The 16,331-nt window shown below is 39.7% G+C and overlaps 1 protein-coding gene and 2 non-coding genes across 6 annotated transcripts in view; 2 read left to right on the top strand and 1 right to left on the bottom strand.

Annotated features, from left to right (window-relative positions):
- Nucleotides 1-16,331, bottom strand: part of Cpq (carboxypeptidase Q) — a 569,822-nt gene that overhangs the window by 381,447 nt on the left and 172,044 nt on the right. For all 4 annotated transcript variants that reach the window (NM_001440041.1, NM_031640.2, NM_001440038.1 and 1 more), the window contains 1 exon segment: nucleotides 15,859-16,066. In NM_001440041.1, coding sequence (NP_001426970.1) covers nucleotides 15,859-16,066 — 208 coding nt within the window.
- Nucleotides 1-16,331, top strand: part of LOC148004747 (uncharacterized) — a 122,111-nt gene that overhangs the window by 24,252 nt on the left and 81,528 nt on the right. The window lies entirely within an intron of this gene.
- LOC120094055 (U6 spliceosomal RNA) lies at nucleotides 7,471-7,577 on the top strand. The gene has a single exon (XR_015626245.1). It is a non-coding gene; the product is annotated as a U6 spliceosomal RNA (small nuclear RNA).

The raw sequence follows: 16,331 nt of genomic DNA, 5'->3' as shown, positions 1-16,331 counted from the left end.
ATGGAAGTGTGTTGTTCAGTGTGCTTTCTTATAAAACCCAGGACCACCAGCCTAGGAACTGCACTATCCATAATATGCTAGGCCTTCTCATGTTAGTCACTAAGCACCTACCAGCCTGATCTTATGAAGACATTTTCTTCATTGAAGTTCCCTCTTCTCAGATATTTTAACTTGTGTCAATTTGACAAAAACAGAAACAAACTAAGAAAACCAAAGCCTTATACCACCTCTGGTCTTCTTTCCTTCTTTTTACATCAAGAATTCTCAATCTCAGGTGACTTTTTTTCCTCAGGGGGCATTTTTCATAGTTCAGGGATGTTTTTATGGTAAATAATTCAGAAAGTATGAGATAAGACTGGAGAAAGGAGCAATACCAGTGGGGAGAGTTCGGGGATGCTCACCATCCAGCAATGCAACAAGAAAGTGTTTGAGCCAAAGAGTCAACAATGGTGACTCTAAGAGACTTGGTCCTACTCTAGAGGTAATAAAGAATTTGTGTTGAATCTCTGGTACTTTCATTTTGAGTTTCCCAATGGCCTTTAGAGCAGTGTATTACATTTGGACTAATACAGGATTACAGAAATTAATTGTTCTTTGAACCCAGGAAATTAAGTAAGGAAAAGACAAAAAAGAATGTGGGGAGAGACGGCTGTATTTGAGGGACATTTGAGGGATGATATGGAAACCTAGTAAAGTGAAAAGTTCGTAAAATATATGTATGTGGCACTAAGATGTCTTCTAATAATGGGGGACATGGAGTCTCAAGTGGCCGACTCTTGTCATTAAACAAGGCTTCCAGTAGAAGAACGGGCTTACATTCAATTGATTTTGGCTAAAGGGGTCCCATGGAAATCCCCAAACATCCCAGACCGCTAAGACAATTGGTTGCTCTCTGAAAATGGGCAGTGGACCCCATTGCCAAGGACAGAACCCTTACAATTTATTGAGCATGGCTTCAGAGTCCATGGATCTCTGAAGAAGAGGAGGTAGAAAGAATATAAGAGCCACAGGGGATGGAGAACACCAAGAGAACAAGTCCCTCCAAATCAGCTAAGGAAGTCTGGTAGGAACTCACAATGACTGAAACAGCAAGCATGGGGCCTACACAGGTATGAACCAGGTCCTTTGTATATGTATTATAGCTTTCAGCTTAGTATTTTCATGGGACACCTGAATGTGTGAATGAGCATGTCCTTGATTTGAGTGCCTGCTCTTGGGGCTCTTTTCATTCTGTTGAACATACTGTATGAGAACAGAATCTATTTATAATAAAATGAAAAGAAAAAAACCACTTCCTTTCATTGTGGTGTTATCAAAATGTGAATGCTATTAACTTTGCAACCCAGTTCAAAACGATCTAAAGCAATTTACATTTCCTCATTCTCACTTCAGAAGACTTACTTGGATACATTAATTTTTTAAGAAAATTATATTTCCCATACTTCAGAAGGCCTAGGAAAACTCCAAGCATCAAAAGAAATGGTCTATCCCCAGGAATCAACATGAGAAACTCCTAAAAAGAGTTGTTTTAGTGACACATCTATTAAGATCTATTTTAGTTTATCTATGTGGTCATCTGACTGCAGAGCTACATGCCTGATGACTGGGAAGAGTGAAGAGTGTGAAGACAGTAATAGAAAAGAGTGTAAAAAACCAACCACATACGTCAGATCAATAGGCCAAGGAATCTCCCAAGTGGCATTTCACTTGACTAAAGGAAGATACATAGAAAATATGGACCAGACACTGGCAAGGGAGCCAGGGGAACTCCCATCATGCATGTAGCAGGCAGAGAGCAAGAGATAGTAGATACAAAAGATACATTGGAGAGTTTTGTAACTAGGATAGAGATGTCAGGAGGAACATTTTAGAAGAGAGATACAATTTTTGCTGTGTGATTACTTAGTAAGGACAGAACAATCTAGATTCTGATTTAACTTCTATTCTTTAGATCTGCACAGTCTTTAAGGCATTCCCAGGTATAATGGAATCATTTAAGGGTAAGATGAAATGGACAGTCTTGAACCTAGACATGCGTCCCCATCATGCATCTGGGCATCCCTTTTTATGGGTAACTCTGAGGTGTAGCTCTGCCATCTGAAAGTCATGTGTCCTCATTTTCTGTTTCTGCCACTATCTTTCTATCACAATCCATTTAATGTATATAACCAGATATAAATTTTATTCACAATGGCAAAGATTTCCAATGAACTTTCAAACACAAATGCATTTTTATCAAGAGGGGCTGAAGTAACATATCTACTGTAGTTCAGAAATCATAATGCTCACATTCTCACTCTGACTCTCTATAGTCATGCAAGAGAGAGCTTTGTAGACACCTTTATGTACAGATCTTAAATGTTCCTCAATAACTATGAAGAGTACACAGGATGGCAGTAATGGGTTGTGATGGAACATTTATGAGTTAGATTATGGAAAAAGAGATCCAGTTGGGGGAATGTGAGTGTCCCGCACATAGAGGTTACTTTGGGACCCTAGCATCTTTTTCTTCCTTCTATTATCACTAATCAGAAAGTAAGCTTTTGATCTGCCATAGGCTCCTATTGTTGGCATTTAGTATGTCAAGCAGAGGCCAAAAAAAAAGTATGCATACTTGAAACTTTAAAATAAACCTTTGTCCTTATAAGTTAATTATATCAAATATTTTATGACAGCAATGGAAATTGGACCAATGCGCATGATGTTCAGTTGATAATGAAGATATTCAGAGGCTACTCTCATAGCTTGCAAAGGGTTTTTTTTCCTCAATGATATGTACCTCCTCTAAGATTTGTGGAATGCAGTATCTTGTGCAAACCACAGAGATGCCAGTTTTATTATAACATAAGACTAGAGATAGAATCCTGAGCTTCAATCAACTAAAATAGGCCTCAGTTGGTAGGGTTTATATCAGACCTCTATTCTGCTATTTTTACATTCTGAAGTCCAATAAACCCTGTTTATATTATTGGCGTTTAGAAAATTCTGTGGTAATCCTTCTTAGGTTTACAGATGAATTATGCAATAGAGTTCCAAAATGTCCTAATGTTGCATCAATTACACACACACACACACACAATTACACACACACACACACACACACACACACACAAACACACACACACACACACACTGTGGCAGAGCTGAAATTCAGTACACTTTATCCATGATTTCTGGAATAAAGCAGAAAATTTATTTATATGCAAACTACTTAGTTTCACTAAGGTTCTGCACACGCAGTTGAGATGTGGTGGGTCTGGTTGGTGTTATGGCTGAAAAGTGTCTATTAGCTAACGTAAGCCTGACTCTTCCCTACTTCCTACCCTTGAGTCACCCTGCATATCCAGCCTGTAGAAGGGATAAAGGTAGTCAAAACTACTCTTTTATCTTATGGGGATAATTTCCTCAGGTTAGCACAACTATGTTTTAATGTGCTATGCCACAATTCAGCAAGGACATACCAGCAATAATTTAGCAACCTAAACTATCAAAACCAATCTCTGTGTCACCATCAGCACCAAAAAGAATGAAACATGGTGGAATGATTTTAGAAAGATTTTCCAGGATTTAGGGGAGCAGAGTTTCATCAGGCTATAAAGGGACAGTGCTTTGTAGGCCTAATTATCAATTCCAACCTTTTCTTTCCTCTATCTTCATTACTATTTTCTGTTCATGTCCTCTTTCTTCTGACTGCTTCCCAAAAGACCCTCCACAAATATTCTCCATTGCTTAATATGTGCATTTCGGCCACCTCCGATTACTCGCTGTAACATTTACCTTCATCACAACCTTTGTCTAATAAGTAAGACCGGTGCCTAAAAATAAGCAAGCACCATGTTTGTGAAGATTACCATCACATGTATCATTGAGCTTCACTGAAAAGCCAGAGATTGGTAGAGGCTAGAAGAAGAAGAAATCAGGAGAGAAACAGGCAAGGTTCTGGAAGAGACCATTTAAAGTACGAAGGAAAGGTGGGAAGAGGCTATGGGAACATAGTGAAAGTATATTGAATGTCGATTGAATAGAATGTTATGCCTAACTATAAAGCGCTGAAAGAGAGGAGGAATTAGAAAGCATCACTGGTGGATAAGAATGCATACTGTTTTTGTGCAGGACCTGAGTTTGAGTCTAAGCATGTACATTGAAAGGCTCTTGATTACCTACAAACTCCAGCTCCAGGCTATCAGACAAACCTCTTGTTGCCTCCAAGGCACCTATACACATGTTCACATACCTGAACATAAACACAAAATACCCATAAAACTTAGAGTAAAATATCTCTAACAAATAAAAAAAATAAAACTTTTACCTATACTGATAGGTGGACATAGCTTTCAACAGACATAAGAAAGTGAGGCAAGGCTTCCTGGTCTCAATTTGTGCCCCAGACCTAAGGCTGTCCCACAGTCCTCTGTACCCAAATCCTGTCCAGAGAGAACTGGTCTCCCAGGAGTGCTGTCACTCCTTAGCTCACAGGTGAGACCATCAATTTTGCTCCAATAACTGGCCAAAGAGGGATGTGCCAGGAGTGCACAGAGCACAGAAACTGTGGAGCAGTCAGGGACACGATCATTCCCTTCTCCATCTGTGCCCTGTATTTAACCCTGTGGTGCTGTCCATACAGAAATCCTGCCCAGAGAGAGTTGGATTCCCAAGAGTGCAGAGAGTTGGTCTCCAAGGAGTGTTCTCACTGATAAATTCACAGGTGAAACCATGAGTTTCGCGCCAATAACTGGCCAAAGAAGAAGCCACCCAAATCCCCTGGGGGAGAGAGCTGAACACCCAGAAGTTTGGACAATCCTGAGACTGCAGGACAGACTGCCACTTCTACCCAACTCTCCCACATCACTGGCCCAAGAGGAAACTGCATAGTGCCTCTGGACACAGGAATATAGGAGCAGTCAGGGGCAGGAACATACTGTGTCCAGCCTGAGCCTGGAACTGAACTGAACCAGTTCACTCGCCCTGTACCCAAATCCCATGGGGGAGAGAGCTGGACCCTCAGAAGTACAAACATTCCTGAGAACTCAGAGGAGACTACTCTTTGCCCACATTCCAGACCCAAGAGGAAACTGCCTAGTGCCATTTGTGCCCCATGGGCACAGGGACCTAGGAGCAGTCAGATGCAGGACACTTCAGGTTTCTGCCTACACATAGAGGTGAAACCCAGTCACTAGGAGTACTTAAACACCTGAGCGCATAGTTTTCTGTTCCCAGATCCAGCTGAAAGAAAACAGGTTTACCGGAGTGCTGATACGCAGGCCTACAGGAGGGTCAAGCCACTATCACAGACAGCAAGATAAGCTAAAATAAGAGACAACCTGATAGTGAGAGGCAAGCTCAGGAAACTAAGCAATAGGACCCAAGACTAGTTGCCATCATCAGAGCCCAGCTCTCCACCAAAGCAAATACTGGATATCCAAACACATCACAAAAGCAAGATTTAGATATAAAATCACATTTTATGATAAGGATGGAGGACTTTAAGAAAGACATAAAGAACTCCCTTAAAGAAATACAGGACAACACAAGTAAACAAGTAAAAGCCCTTGAAGAGGAAACAAAAAAAAAATCCCTTAAAGAATTACAGGAAAACACAACCAAACCGGTGAATGAATTGAACAAAGCTATCCAGGATTTTAAAATGAAAATAGAAACAATAAAGAAAGCACAAAGGGAGACAACCCTGGAGATAGAAAACCTAGGGAATAGATCAGGAGTCATAGATGCAAGCATCACCAACAGAATACAAGAGATAGAAGAGAGAACCTCAGGAGCAGAAGATACCATAGAAAACATCAACACAACTGTCAAAAATAATGCAAAATATAAAAAGTTCCTAACTGAAAACATCCAGGAAATCCAGGACACAATGAGAAGACCAAACCTAAGGATAATAGGTATAGAAGAGAGTGAAGATTCCCAAAGTAAAGAGTCAGTAAATAACCTCAACAAAATTATAGAGGAAAATTTTCCTAACCTAAAGAAAGAGATGCCCATAAATATACAAGCAGCATAGAGAACTCCAAATAGATGGGACCAGAAAAGAAATTCCTCCTGTCACATGACAGTCAAAACAGCAAATGCACAAAACAAAGAAAGGATATTAAGAGCAGTAAGGGGAAAAGGTCAAGTAACATATAAAGGTAGACCTATAAGAATTATACCAGACTTATCACCAGAGACTCTGAAAGCCAGAAGATCCTGGGCAGATGTCATACAAACCCTAAGAGAACACAAATGTCAGCCCAGACTACTATATCCAGCAAAACTCTCAATTAACATAGATGGAGAAACCAAGATACTCCATGACAAAACCAAATTTACATAATATATTTCTACAAATCCAGCCCTATATAGGATAATAGATTGAAAACTCTAACACAAGGAAACTACACCCTAGAAAAAGCAAGAAAGTAATCTCCTTGCAATGAAACCAAAAGAAAAGAGACACACAAACATATTTCTACCTCTAACAATGAAAATGAAAGGAAGGAACAGCCACTATTCCTTAATATCTCTTAATATCAATGGACTCAATTCCCCAATAAAAAGACATAGACCTACAGACTGGATACATAAAGAGGACCCAGAACTTTGTTGCATACAGAAAACATACCACAGTGAAAAGGACAGAAACTACTTCCAAGCAAATGGTCCCAAGAAACAAGCTGGAGTAGCCATTCTACTATGGAATAAAATCGACTTTCAACCAAAAGCCATCAAAAAAGATAAGGAAGGACACTTCGTATTCATCAAAGGAAAAATCCACCAAGAGGAACTCTCAATCCAAAATAACTATGCTCCAAATGCAAGGGCACCTACATTCTACAGATTCAATGCAAATTGCCATCAAGATTACAGCTCAATTCTTCATAGAGTTAGAAAGAGAAATTTGTAAATTCATTTGGAATAACAAAAAAAAAAAACCAGGATAGCAAAAACTATACTCAACAATAAAAGAGCTTCTAGGGGAATCACCATCCCTGACATCAAGCAGTATTACTGAACAATAATGATAAAAACTGTATGGTATTGGTACAGAGACAGGCAGGTAGATCAGTGGACTAGAATTGAAGACTCAGAAATGAACCCACACACCTATGGTCACTTGATCTTTGAAAAAAGAGCTAAAACCATCCAGTGAGAAAAAGGATAGCATTTTCAACAAATGGTGCTGGTTTAATTGGAGGTCAGCATGTAGAAGTATGCAAATCGACCCATTTCTTAGCCTTGTACAAAGCTCAAGTCCTCGTGGATCAAGAACCTCCACATAAAACCAGATACACTGAAACTCATAGAAGAGAAAGTGCCAAAGAGCCTCAATACACGTGGGAGGTGGGGAATATTTCCTGAACAGAACACCAATGGCTTATGCTCTAAGATAAAGAATAGACAAATGGGACCTCAGAAAATTGCAAACCTTCCTTAAGGCAAAGGAAAATGTCATTAGTACAAAAGGCAACTACCGTGCTTCCTTCGGCAGCACATATACTAAAAGTAGAACGATACAGAGAAGATTAGCATGGCCCCTGAGCAAGGATGACACACAAATTGGTGAAGCGTTCCATATTTTTAAGAAAAGCACACAAACATAACCTCATATTCAAATATGAATATAACAGGAAGCAATAATCACTGTTCCTTAATATCTTTCAACATCAATGGCCTCAACTCCCCAATAAAAAGACATAGATTAACAAACTGGATACGCAACGAGGACCCTGCATTCTGCTGCCTACAGGAAACACACCTCAGAGACAAAGACAGACACTACCTCAGAGTGAAAGGCTGGAAAACAACTTTCCAAGCAAATGGTCGGAAGAAGCGAGCTGGAGTAGCCATTCTAATATCAAATAAAATCAATTTTAAACTAAAAGTCATCAAAACAGATAAGTACGGACACTTCATATTCATCAAAGGAAAAATCAACCAAAATGAACTCTCAATCCTAAATATCTATGCCCCCAATACAAGGGCACCTACATACGTAAAAGAAACCTTACTAAAGCTCAAAACACACATTGCACCTCACACAATAATAGTGGGAGATTTCAACACCCCACTCTCATCAATGGACACATCATGGAAACAGAAATTAAACAGTGATGTCGACAGACTAAGAGAAGTCATGAGCCAAATGGACTTAACAGATATTTATAGAACATTCTATCCTAAAGCAAAAGGATATACCTTCTTCTCAGCTCCTCATGGTACTTTCTCCAAAATTGACCATATAATTGGTCAAAAAACGGGCCTCAACAGGTACAGAAAGATAGAAATAATCCCATGCGTGCTATCAGACCACCACGGCCTAAAGCTGGTCTTCAATAACAATAAGGGAAGAAAGCCCACATATACGTGGAAATTGAACAATGCTCTACTCAATGATAACCTGGTCAAGGAAGAAATAAAGAAAGAAATTAAAGACTTTTTAGAATTTAATGAAAATGAAGGTACAACATAACCAAACTTATGGGACACAATGAAAACTATGCTAAGAGGAAAACTCATAGCGCTGAGTGCCTGCAGAAAGAAACAGGAAAGAGCATATGTCAGCAGCTTGACAGCACACCTAAAAGCTCTAGAACAAAAAGAAGCAAATACACCCAGGAGGAGTAGAAGGCAGGAAATAATCAAACTCAGAGCTGAAATCAACCAAGTAGAAACAAAAAGGACCATAGAAAGAATCAACAGAACCAAAAGTTGGTTCTTTGAAAAAATCAACAAGATAGATAAACCCTTAGCCAGACTAATGAGAGGACACAGAGAGTGTGTACAAATTAACAAAATCCAAAATGAAAAGGAAGACATAACTACAGATTCAGAGGAAATTCAAAAAATCATCAGATCTTACTATAAAAGCCTATATTCAACAAAACTTGAAAATCTGCAGGAAATGGACAATTTCCTAGACAGATACGAGGTACCGAAGTTAAATCAGGAACAGATAAACCAGTTAAACAAACCCATAACTCCTAAGGAAATAGAAGCAGTCATTAAAGGTCTCCCAACCAAAAAGAGCCCAGGTCCACACGGGTTTAGTGCAGAATTCTATCAGACCTTCATAGAAGACCTCATACCAATATTATCCAAAATATTCCACAAAATTGAAACAGATGGAGCATTACCGAATTCCTTCTATGAAGCCACAATTACTCTTATACCTAAATCACACAAAGACACAACAAAGAAAGAGAACTTCAGACCAATTTCCCTTATGAATATCGACGCAAAAATACTCAATAAAATTCTGGCAAACCGAATCCAAGAGCACATCAAAACAATCATCCACCATGATCAAGTAGGCTTCATCCCAGGCATGCAGGGATGGTTTAATATACGGAAAACCATCAACGTGATCCATTATATAAACAAACTGAAAGAACAAAACCACATGATCATTTCATTAGAAGCTGAGAAAGCATTTGACAAAATTCAACACCCCTTCATGATAAAAAGTCCTGGAAAAAATAGGAATTCAAGGCCCATACCTAAACATAGTAAAAGCCATATACAGCAAACCAGTTGCTAACATTAAACTAAATGGAGAGAAACTTGAAGCAATCCCACTAAAATCGGGGACTAGACAAGGCTGCCCACTCTCTCCCTACTTATTCAATATAGTTCTTGAAGTTCTAGCCAGAGCAATCAGACAACAAAAGGAGATCAAGGGGATACAGATTGGAAAAGAAGTCAAAATATCACTATTTGCAGATGATATGATAGTATATTTAAGTGATCCCAAAAGTTCCACCAGAGAACTTCTAAAGCTGATAAACTACTTCAGCAAAGTGGCTGGGTATAAAATTAACTCAAATAAATCAGTAGCCTTCCTCTACACAAAAGAGAAACAAGCCGAGAAAGAAATTAGGGAAACGACACCCTTCATAATAGACCCAAATAATATAAAGTACCTCAGTGTGACTTTAACCAAACAAGTAAAAGATCTCTACAATAAGAACTTCAAGACTCTGAAGAAAGAAATTGAAGAAGACCTCAGAAGATGGAAAGATCTCCCATGCTCACGGATTGGCAAGATTAATATAGTAAAAATGGCCATTTTACCAAAAGCGATCTACAGATTCAATGCAATCCCCATCAATATACCAATCCATTTCTTCAAAGAGTTAGACAGAACAATTTGCAAATTCATCTGGAATAACAAAAAACCCAGGATAGCTAAAACTATCCTCAACAATAAAAGGACTTCAGGGGGAATCACTATCCCTGAACTCAAGCAGTATTACAGAGCAATAGTGATAAAAACTGCATGGTATTGGTACAGAGACAGACAGATAGACCAATGGAACAGAATTGAGGACCCAGAAATGAACCCACACACCTATGGGCACTTGATTTTTGACAAAGGAGCCAAAACCATCCAATGGAAAAAAGATAGCATTTTCAGCAAATGGTGCTGGTTCAACTGGAGGGCAACATGTAGAAGAATGCAGATCGATCCATCCTTATCACCCTGTACAAAGCTTAAGTCCAAGTGGATCAAGGACCTCCACATCAAACCAGACACACTCAAACTAATAGAAGAAAAACTAGGGAAGCATCTGGAACACATGGGCACTGGAAAAAATTTCCTGAACAAAACACCAATGGCTTATGCTCTAAGATCAAGAATCGACAAATGGGATCTCATAAAACTGCAAAGCTTCTGTAAGGCAAAGAACACTGTGGTTAGGACAAAACGGCAACCAACAGATTGGGAAAAGATCTTTACCAATCCTACAACAGATAGAGGCCTTATATCCCAAATATACAAAGAACTCAAGAAGTTAGACCGCAGGGAGACAAATAACCCTATTTAAAAAATGGGGTTCAGAGCTAAACAAAGAATTCACAGCTGAGGAATGCCGAATGGCTGAGAAACACCTAAAGAAATGTTCAACATCTTTAGTCATAAGGGAAATGCAAATCAAAACAACCCTGAGATTTCACCTCACACCAGTGAGAATGGCTAAGATCAAAAACTCAGGTGACAGCAGATGCTGGCGAGGATGTGGAGAAAGAGGAACACTCCTCCATTCTTGGTGGGATTTCAGACTGGTACAACCATTCTGGAAATCAGTCTGGAGGTTCCTCAGAAAATTGGACATTGAACTGCCTGAGTGTCCAGCTATACCTCTCTTGGGCATATACCCAAAAGATGCCTCAACATATAAAAGAGACACGTGCTCCACTATGTTCATCGCAGCCTTATTTATAATAGCCAGAAACTGGAAAGAACCCAGATGCTCTTCAACAGAGGAATGGATTCAGAAAATGTGGTACATCTACACAATGGAATATTACTCAGCTATCAAAGACAACGAGTTTATGAAATTCGTAGGCAAATGGTTGGAACTGGAAAATATCATCCTGAGTGAGCTAACCCATTCACAGAAAGACATACATGGTATGCACTCATTGATAAGTGGCTATTAGTGGTATTCAAATGCTTGAATTACCCTAGATCCCTAGAACAAACGAAACTCAAGATGGATGATCAAAATGTGAATGCTTCACTCCTTCTTTAAATGAGGAAAAAGAATACCCTTGGCAGGGAAGGGAGAGGCAAAGATTAAAACAGAGACTGAAGGAACACCCATTCAGAGCCTGCCCCACATATGACCCATACATATACAGCCACCCAATTAGAGAAGATGGAGGAAGCTAAGAAGTGCAGGCCTACAGGAACCGGATGTACATCGCTCCTGAGAGACACAGCCAGAATACAGGAAATACAGAGGCGAATGCCAGCAGCAAACCACTGAACTGAGACTAGGCCCCCGTTGAAGGAATCAGAGAAAGAACTGGAAGAGCTTGAAGGGGCTCGAGACCCCAAAAGTACAACAATGTCAAGCAACCAGAGCTTCCAGGGACTAAGCCACTACCTAAAGACTATACATGGACTGACCCTGGACTCTGACCCCATTGGTAGCAATGAATATCCTAGTAAGAGCCCCAGTGGAAGGGGAAGCCCTGGGTCCTGCTAAGACTGAACCCCCAGTGAACTAGACTATGGGGGGAGGGCGGCAATGCGGGGAGGGTTGGGAGGGGAACACCCATAAGGAAAGGGAGGAGGGAGGGGGATGTTTGCCCGGAAACCAGGAAAGGGAATAACACTTGAAATGTATATAAGAAATACTCAAGTTAATAAAAAAAATATTATCTATTATAAAAAAATGGGGTTCAGAGCTAAACAAAGAATTCACAGCTGAGGAATGCTGAATAGCTGAGAAACACCTAAAGAAATGTTCAACATCTTTAGTCATAAGGGAAATGCAAATCAAAACAACCCTGAGATTTCACATCACACCAGTGAGAATGGCTAAGATCAAAAGTTCAGGGGACAGCAAATGCTGGCCAGGATGTGGAGAAAGAGGAACACTCCTCCACTGTTGGTGGGATTGCAGACTGGTACAACCATTCTGGAAATCAGTCTGGAGAATCCTCAGAAAATTGGACATTGAACTGCCTGAGGATCCAGCTATGCCTCTCTTGGGTATATACCCAAACGATGCCCCAACATATAAAAAAGACACATGTTGCACTATGTTCATCGCAGCCTTATTTATAATAGCCAGAAAATGGAAAGAACCCAGATGCCCTTCAACAGAGGAATGGATACAGAAAATGTGGTACATCTACACAATGGAATATTACTCAGCTATCAAAAACAATGACTTTATGAAATTTGTAGGCAAATGTTTGGAACTGGAAAATATCATCCTGAGTGAGGTAACCCAATCACAGAAAAACACACATGGTATGCACTCATTGATAAGTGGCTATTAACCCAAATGCTTGAATTACCCTAGATGCCTAGAACAAATGAAACTCAAGACGGATGATCAAAATGTGAATGCTTCACTCCTTCTTTAAAAGGGGAACAAGAATACCCTTGGCAGGGAATAGAGAGGCAAAGATTAAAATAGACACAGAAGGAACACCCATTCAGAGCCTGCCCCACATGTGGCCCATATATATACAGCCATCCAATTAGACAAGATGGATGAAGCAAAGAAGTGCAGGCCGATAGGAGCCGGATGTAGATCTTTCCTGAGAGACACAGCCAGAATACAGCAAATACAGAGGCGAATACCAGCAGCAAACCACTGAACTGAGAATAGGCCCCCCGTTGAAGGAATCAGAGAAAGAACTGGAAGAGCTCGAAGGGGCTCGAGACCCCTTATGAACAACAATGCCAAGCAACCAGAGCTTCCAGGGACTAAGCCACTACCTAAAGACTATACATGGACTGACCCTGGACTCTGACCTCATAGGAAGCAATGAATATCCTAGTAAGAGCACCAGTGGAAGGGGAAGCCCTGGGTCCCGCTAAGACTGAACCCCCAGTGAATGTGATTGTTGGGGGGAGGGCGGCAATGGAGGGAGGATGGGGAGGGGAACACCCATAAATGGGGGGAGGGGGAGGGATTAGGGGGATGTTTGCCCGGAAACCGGGAAAGGGAATAACACTCGAAATGTAAATAAGAAATACTCAAGTTAATAAAAAAAAGAGTCAGAAAAAAATACTCAAGTTAATAAAGATTAAAAAAAAAGGCAACCACCAATTTGGGAAAATATCTTTACCAATCTTACATCTGATAGAGAGCTAATATCTAATATACAGAAAGAACTCAAGAAGTTAAAGTCCAGAGAATCAAATAACTCTATTAAAAATGGTGTCCAAAGCTAAACAAAGAATTCTCAGCTGAGGAATATTGAATGACTGAGAAGCACCTAAAGAAATGTTCAGCATCGTTAGTCATCAGGGAAATGCAAATCAAATTAATGCTGAGATTCCACCTCACACCAGTCAGAATGGCTAAGATCAAAAACTCAGATGACAGCAGATGCTGGCGAGGATGTGGAGAATGCGGAACATTCCTCCATTGTTGATGGGATTTCAAGCTGGTACAACCACTCTAGAAATCAGTGTGGAGCTTCTTCAGAAAATTGTACATAGTACTACCTGAGGACCCAGCTATACTACTTCTAGCCATATACCCAAAATATGCTCCAACATATCAGAAGGATACATGCTCCACTATGTTCATAACAGCCTTATTTAAAATATCCTGAAGCTGGAAACAACCCAGATGTCCTTCAACAGAGGAATGGATACAGAAAATGGATATGGAAAATATCTACACAATGGAATACTCTTAAACTCTTAAAAACAATGACTTCATGAAATCCATAGGCAAAATATGGAACTAGAAAATATCACTCTGAGTGAGGTAACCCAATCACAAAAATAAAATAACCACACATGATATGCACTCATTAGTAAGTGGATATTAGCCTAGAAACATGGATTATCCAAGATACAATCCACAACCATGTGAAGCTTAAGAAGAAGGGCGGCTAAAGTGTGGATGCTTCAGTTCTTCCTAAAAGAGGGAACTAAAATATTCATTGGAGAAGATATAGAGACAAAGTTTGGAGCAGAAGGAATGGCCATTAAGAGCCTGCCCCACCTGGGGATCCAGACCATATACATACAGCCACAAAACCCATACAATATTACGGATGCCAAGAAATGCATGCTGACAGGAGCCTGATATAGCTGTCTCCTGAAAGGCTCTGCCAGAGCATCACAAATACAGAGGTGAATGCTAGCGGCAAACCATTGAACTGAGAACCGGCTCCCCATTGGAGGAGTTAGGGAAAGGATTAAAGTAGCTGAAGGGTCCTGCAACCCCATAAGGACAACAATATCAACCACCCAGACCTCTCAGGGACTAAATCACCATCCAAAGTGTAGACATTGACAGCCCTCTAGCTCCAACTGCATATGTATCAGAGGATGGCCTTGCTGGGCACCAATGGGAGAACAAGCCGTTGGTCCTGCCAAGTAACCCCCAGTGTAGGGGAATGTCAGAGCGGGGAGGTAGTAAGGGATGGGTGATTGGGGTGGGGCACTCTCATAGAAGAAGGGGGAGGAGGGATGGGAATAGGGGCTTTATGGACCCCAAACCTAGAAAGGGAATAACACTTGAAATGTAAATAAAAGTTCCAATAATAAAAGATTATAACAGAATGTCTATAAATATTGTTGCATCTCTTCTCACCTTTTTGGCTAAGATCAAGTGTAAAAATTGTTGCATATTTTGTATCATATTAAGTATGTACTTAATGTGATTATAGTAAATGCCTATGGTATACCCAATACATGCAAGCTATCTGGTGGACACTGTCTCATCTACTTCTCACAGTAATTCTGCTAGTGTTGTATGTCTTTACAAAGATGAGTTTCATGCTCATTTCTTGCAGATAAGCTCTAAATCCCAGGAAGTAAATAGCCCATTATTTACCATTTGCCTAGTGGATATTTGCTTCTAAGATCATTTAAAATATACATAAAATTTGGAATCTATACTTGAACTGTTGTCTAAAGCTTAGTTTTGATATTTTCCTGACATTAGGTACTTTCCTAGCCACTTTATGCTTATGTAGAGACCTAGATAAGTGTGTTTCTATATAGGTTAGTTTCTTTGTTTTATAACACAGGAACTAGATTCTATACTATTGTACTTTGAAATGATTTTTAAGTATTCATAAAATTAACACAGGGTCAATCGTTGGTATGATTTCTAGTTCTAAAGGAAATACACGCAACTTTCTCTGCTGTTCAAATTAAACTTCCACACTATCTGTCCTATTCTGACCTTGAATTTGTCTTCTCTTCTTTAGTAGGAAGAACATTTTAATGGGAAAAATATATGATGTTCAGGCTTTAATGAGTCTATGAGGACCATCTCCACAGACTCATGTTCTCTTCTTGTAGATATTCTAACAATGGCCACCTGACCAGGATGTTCTCTGGGAGAAGGCACACCCTCCTGCTTTACTCACTTCCTCTGGATACTTGCTCCCAGTGATCTCTGCAACAGTGTTGAAGGAATCTGTATCTGGATAGGTCTTTGCTCCCATTTTCAGATGAATGACAATTTTGTCCCCACGAGAAGCCATTCGAGACATCATTTCTGCATCTTCTATTGTGATACAGGCTGTTGGAATCTTGGGCACACCATCTTGATATCCTTGATGACCTGTGTGAGGACTTGAGAAGAGGAACCACCAGATTAATTTAAATGTGAAAACTTATTCAAAACCCTTATATAAGGACCCCAATTTTCACTGATTTTCACATATTCAAAGTAGGAACATTTGTCTTTTATAAGAATATATCTTTTAGTCTTAATAAAACTGTATAAAATTAAGTTTAATAATTATGTCATTTAAAAATTACATAATTTTTAGAAAATTGGATAATCCTAGAGTGAAAACTTGATATAATCTCTTACAGAGAGTGACAATGCCGTCAT

This window comes from Rattus norvegicus, chromosome 7, assembly GCF_021556685.1.
Source record: "Rattus norvegicus strain SHRSP/BbbUtx chromosome 7, alternate assembly SHRSP_T2T, whole genome shotgun sequence".
Classification (NCBI taxonomy): Eukaryota; Metazoa; Chordata; class Mammalia; order Rodentia; family Muridae; genus Rattus; species Rattus norvegicus.
The sequence above is the reverse complement of the archived record's forward strand: the minus strand, read 5'-3'. Positions and strand labels throughout refer to the sequence as shown.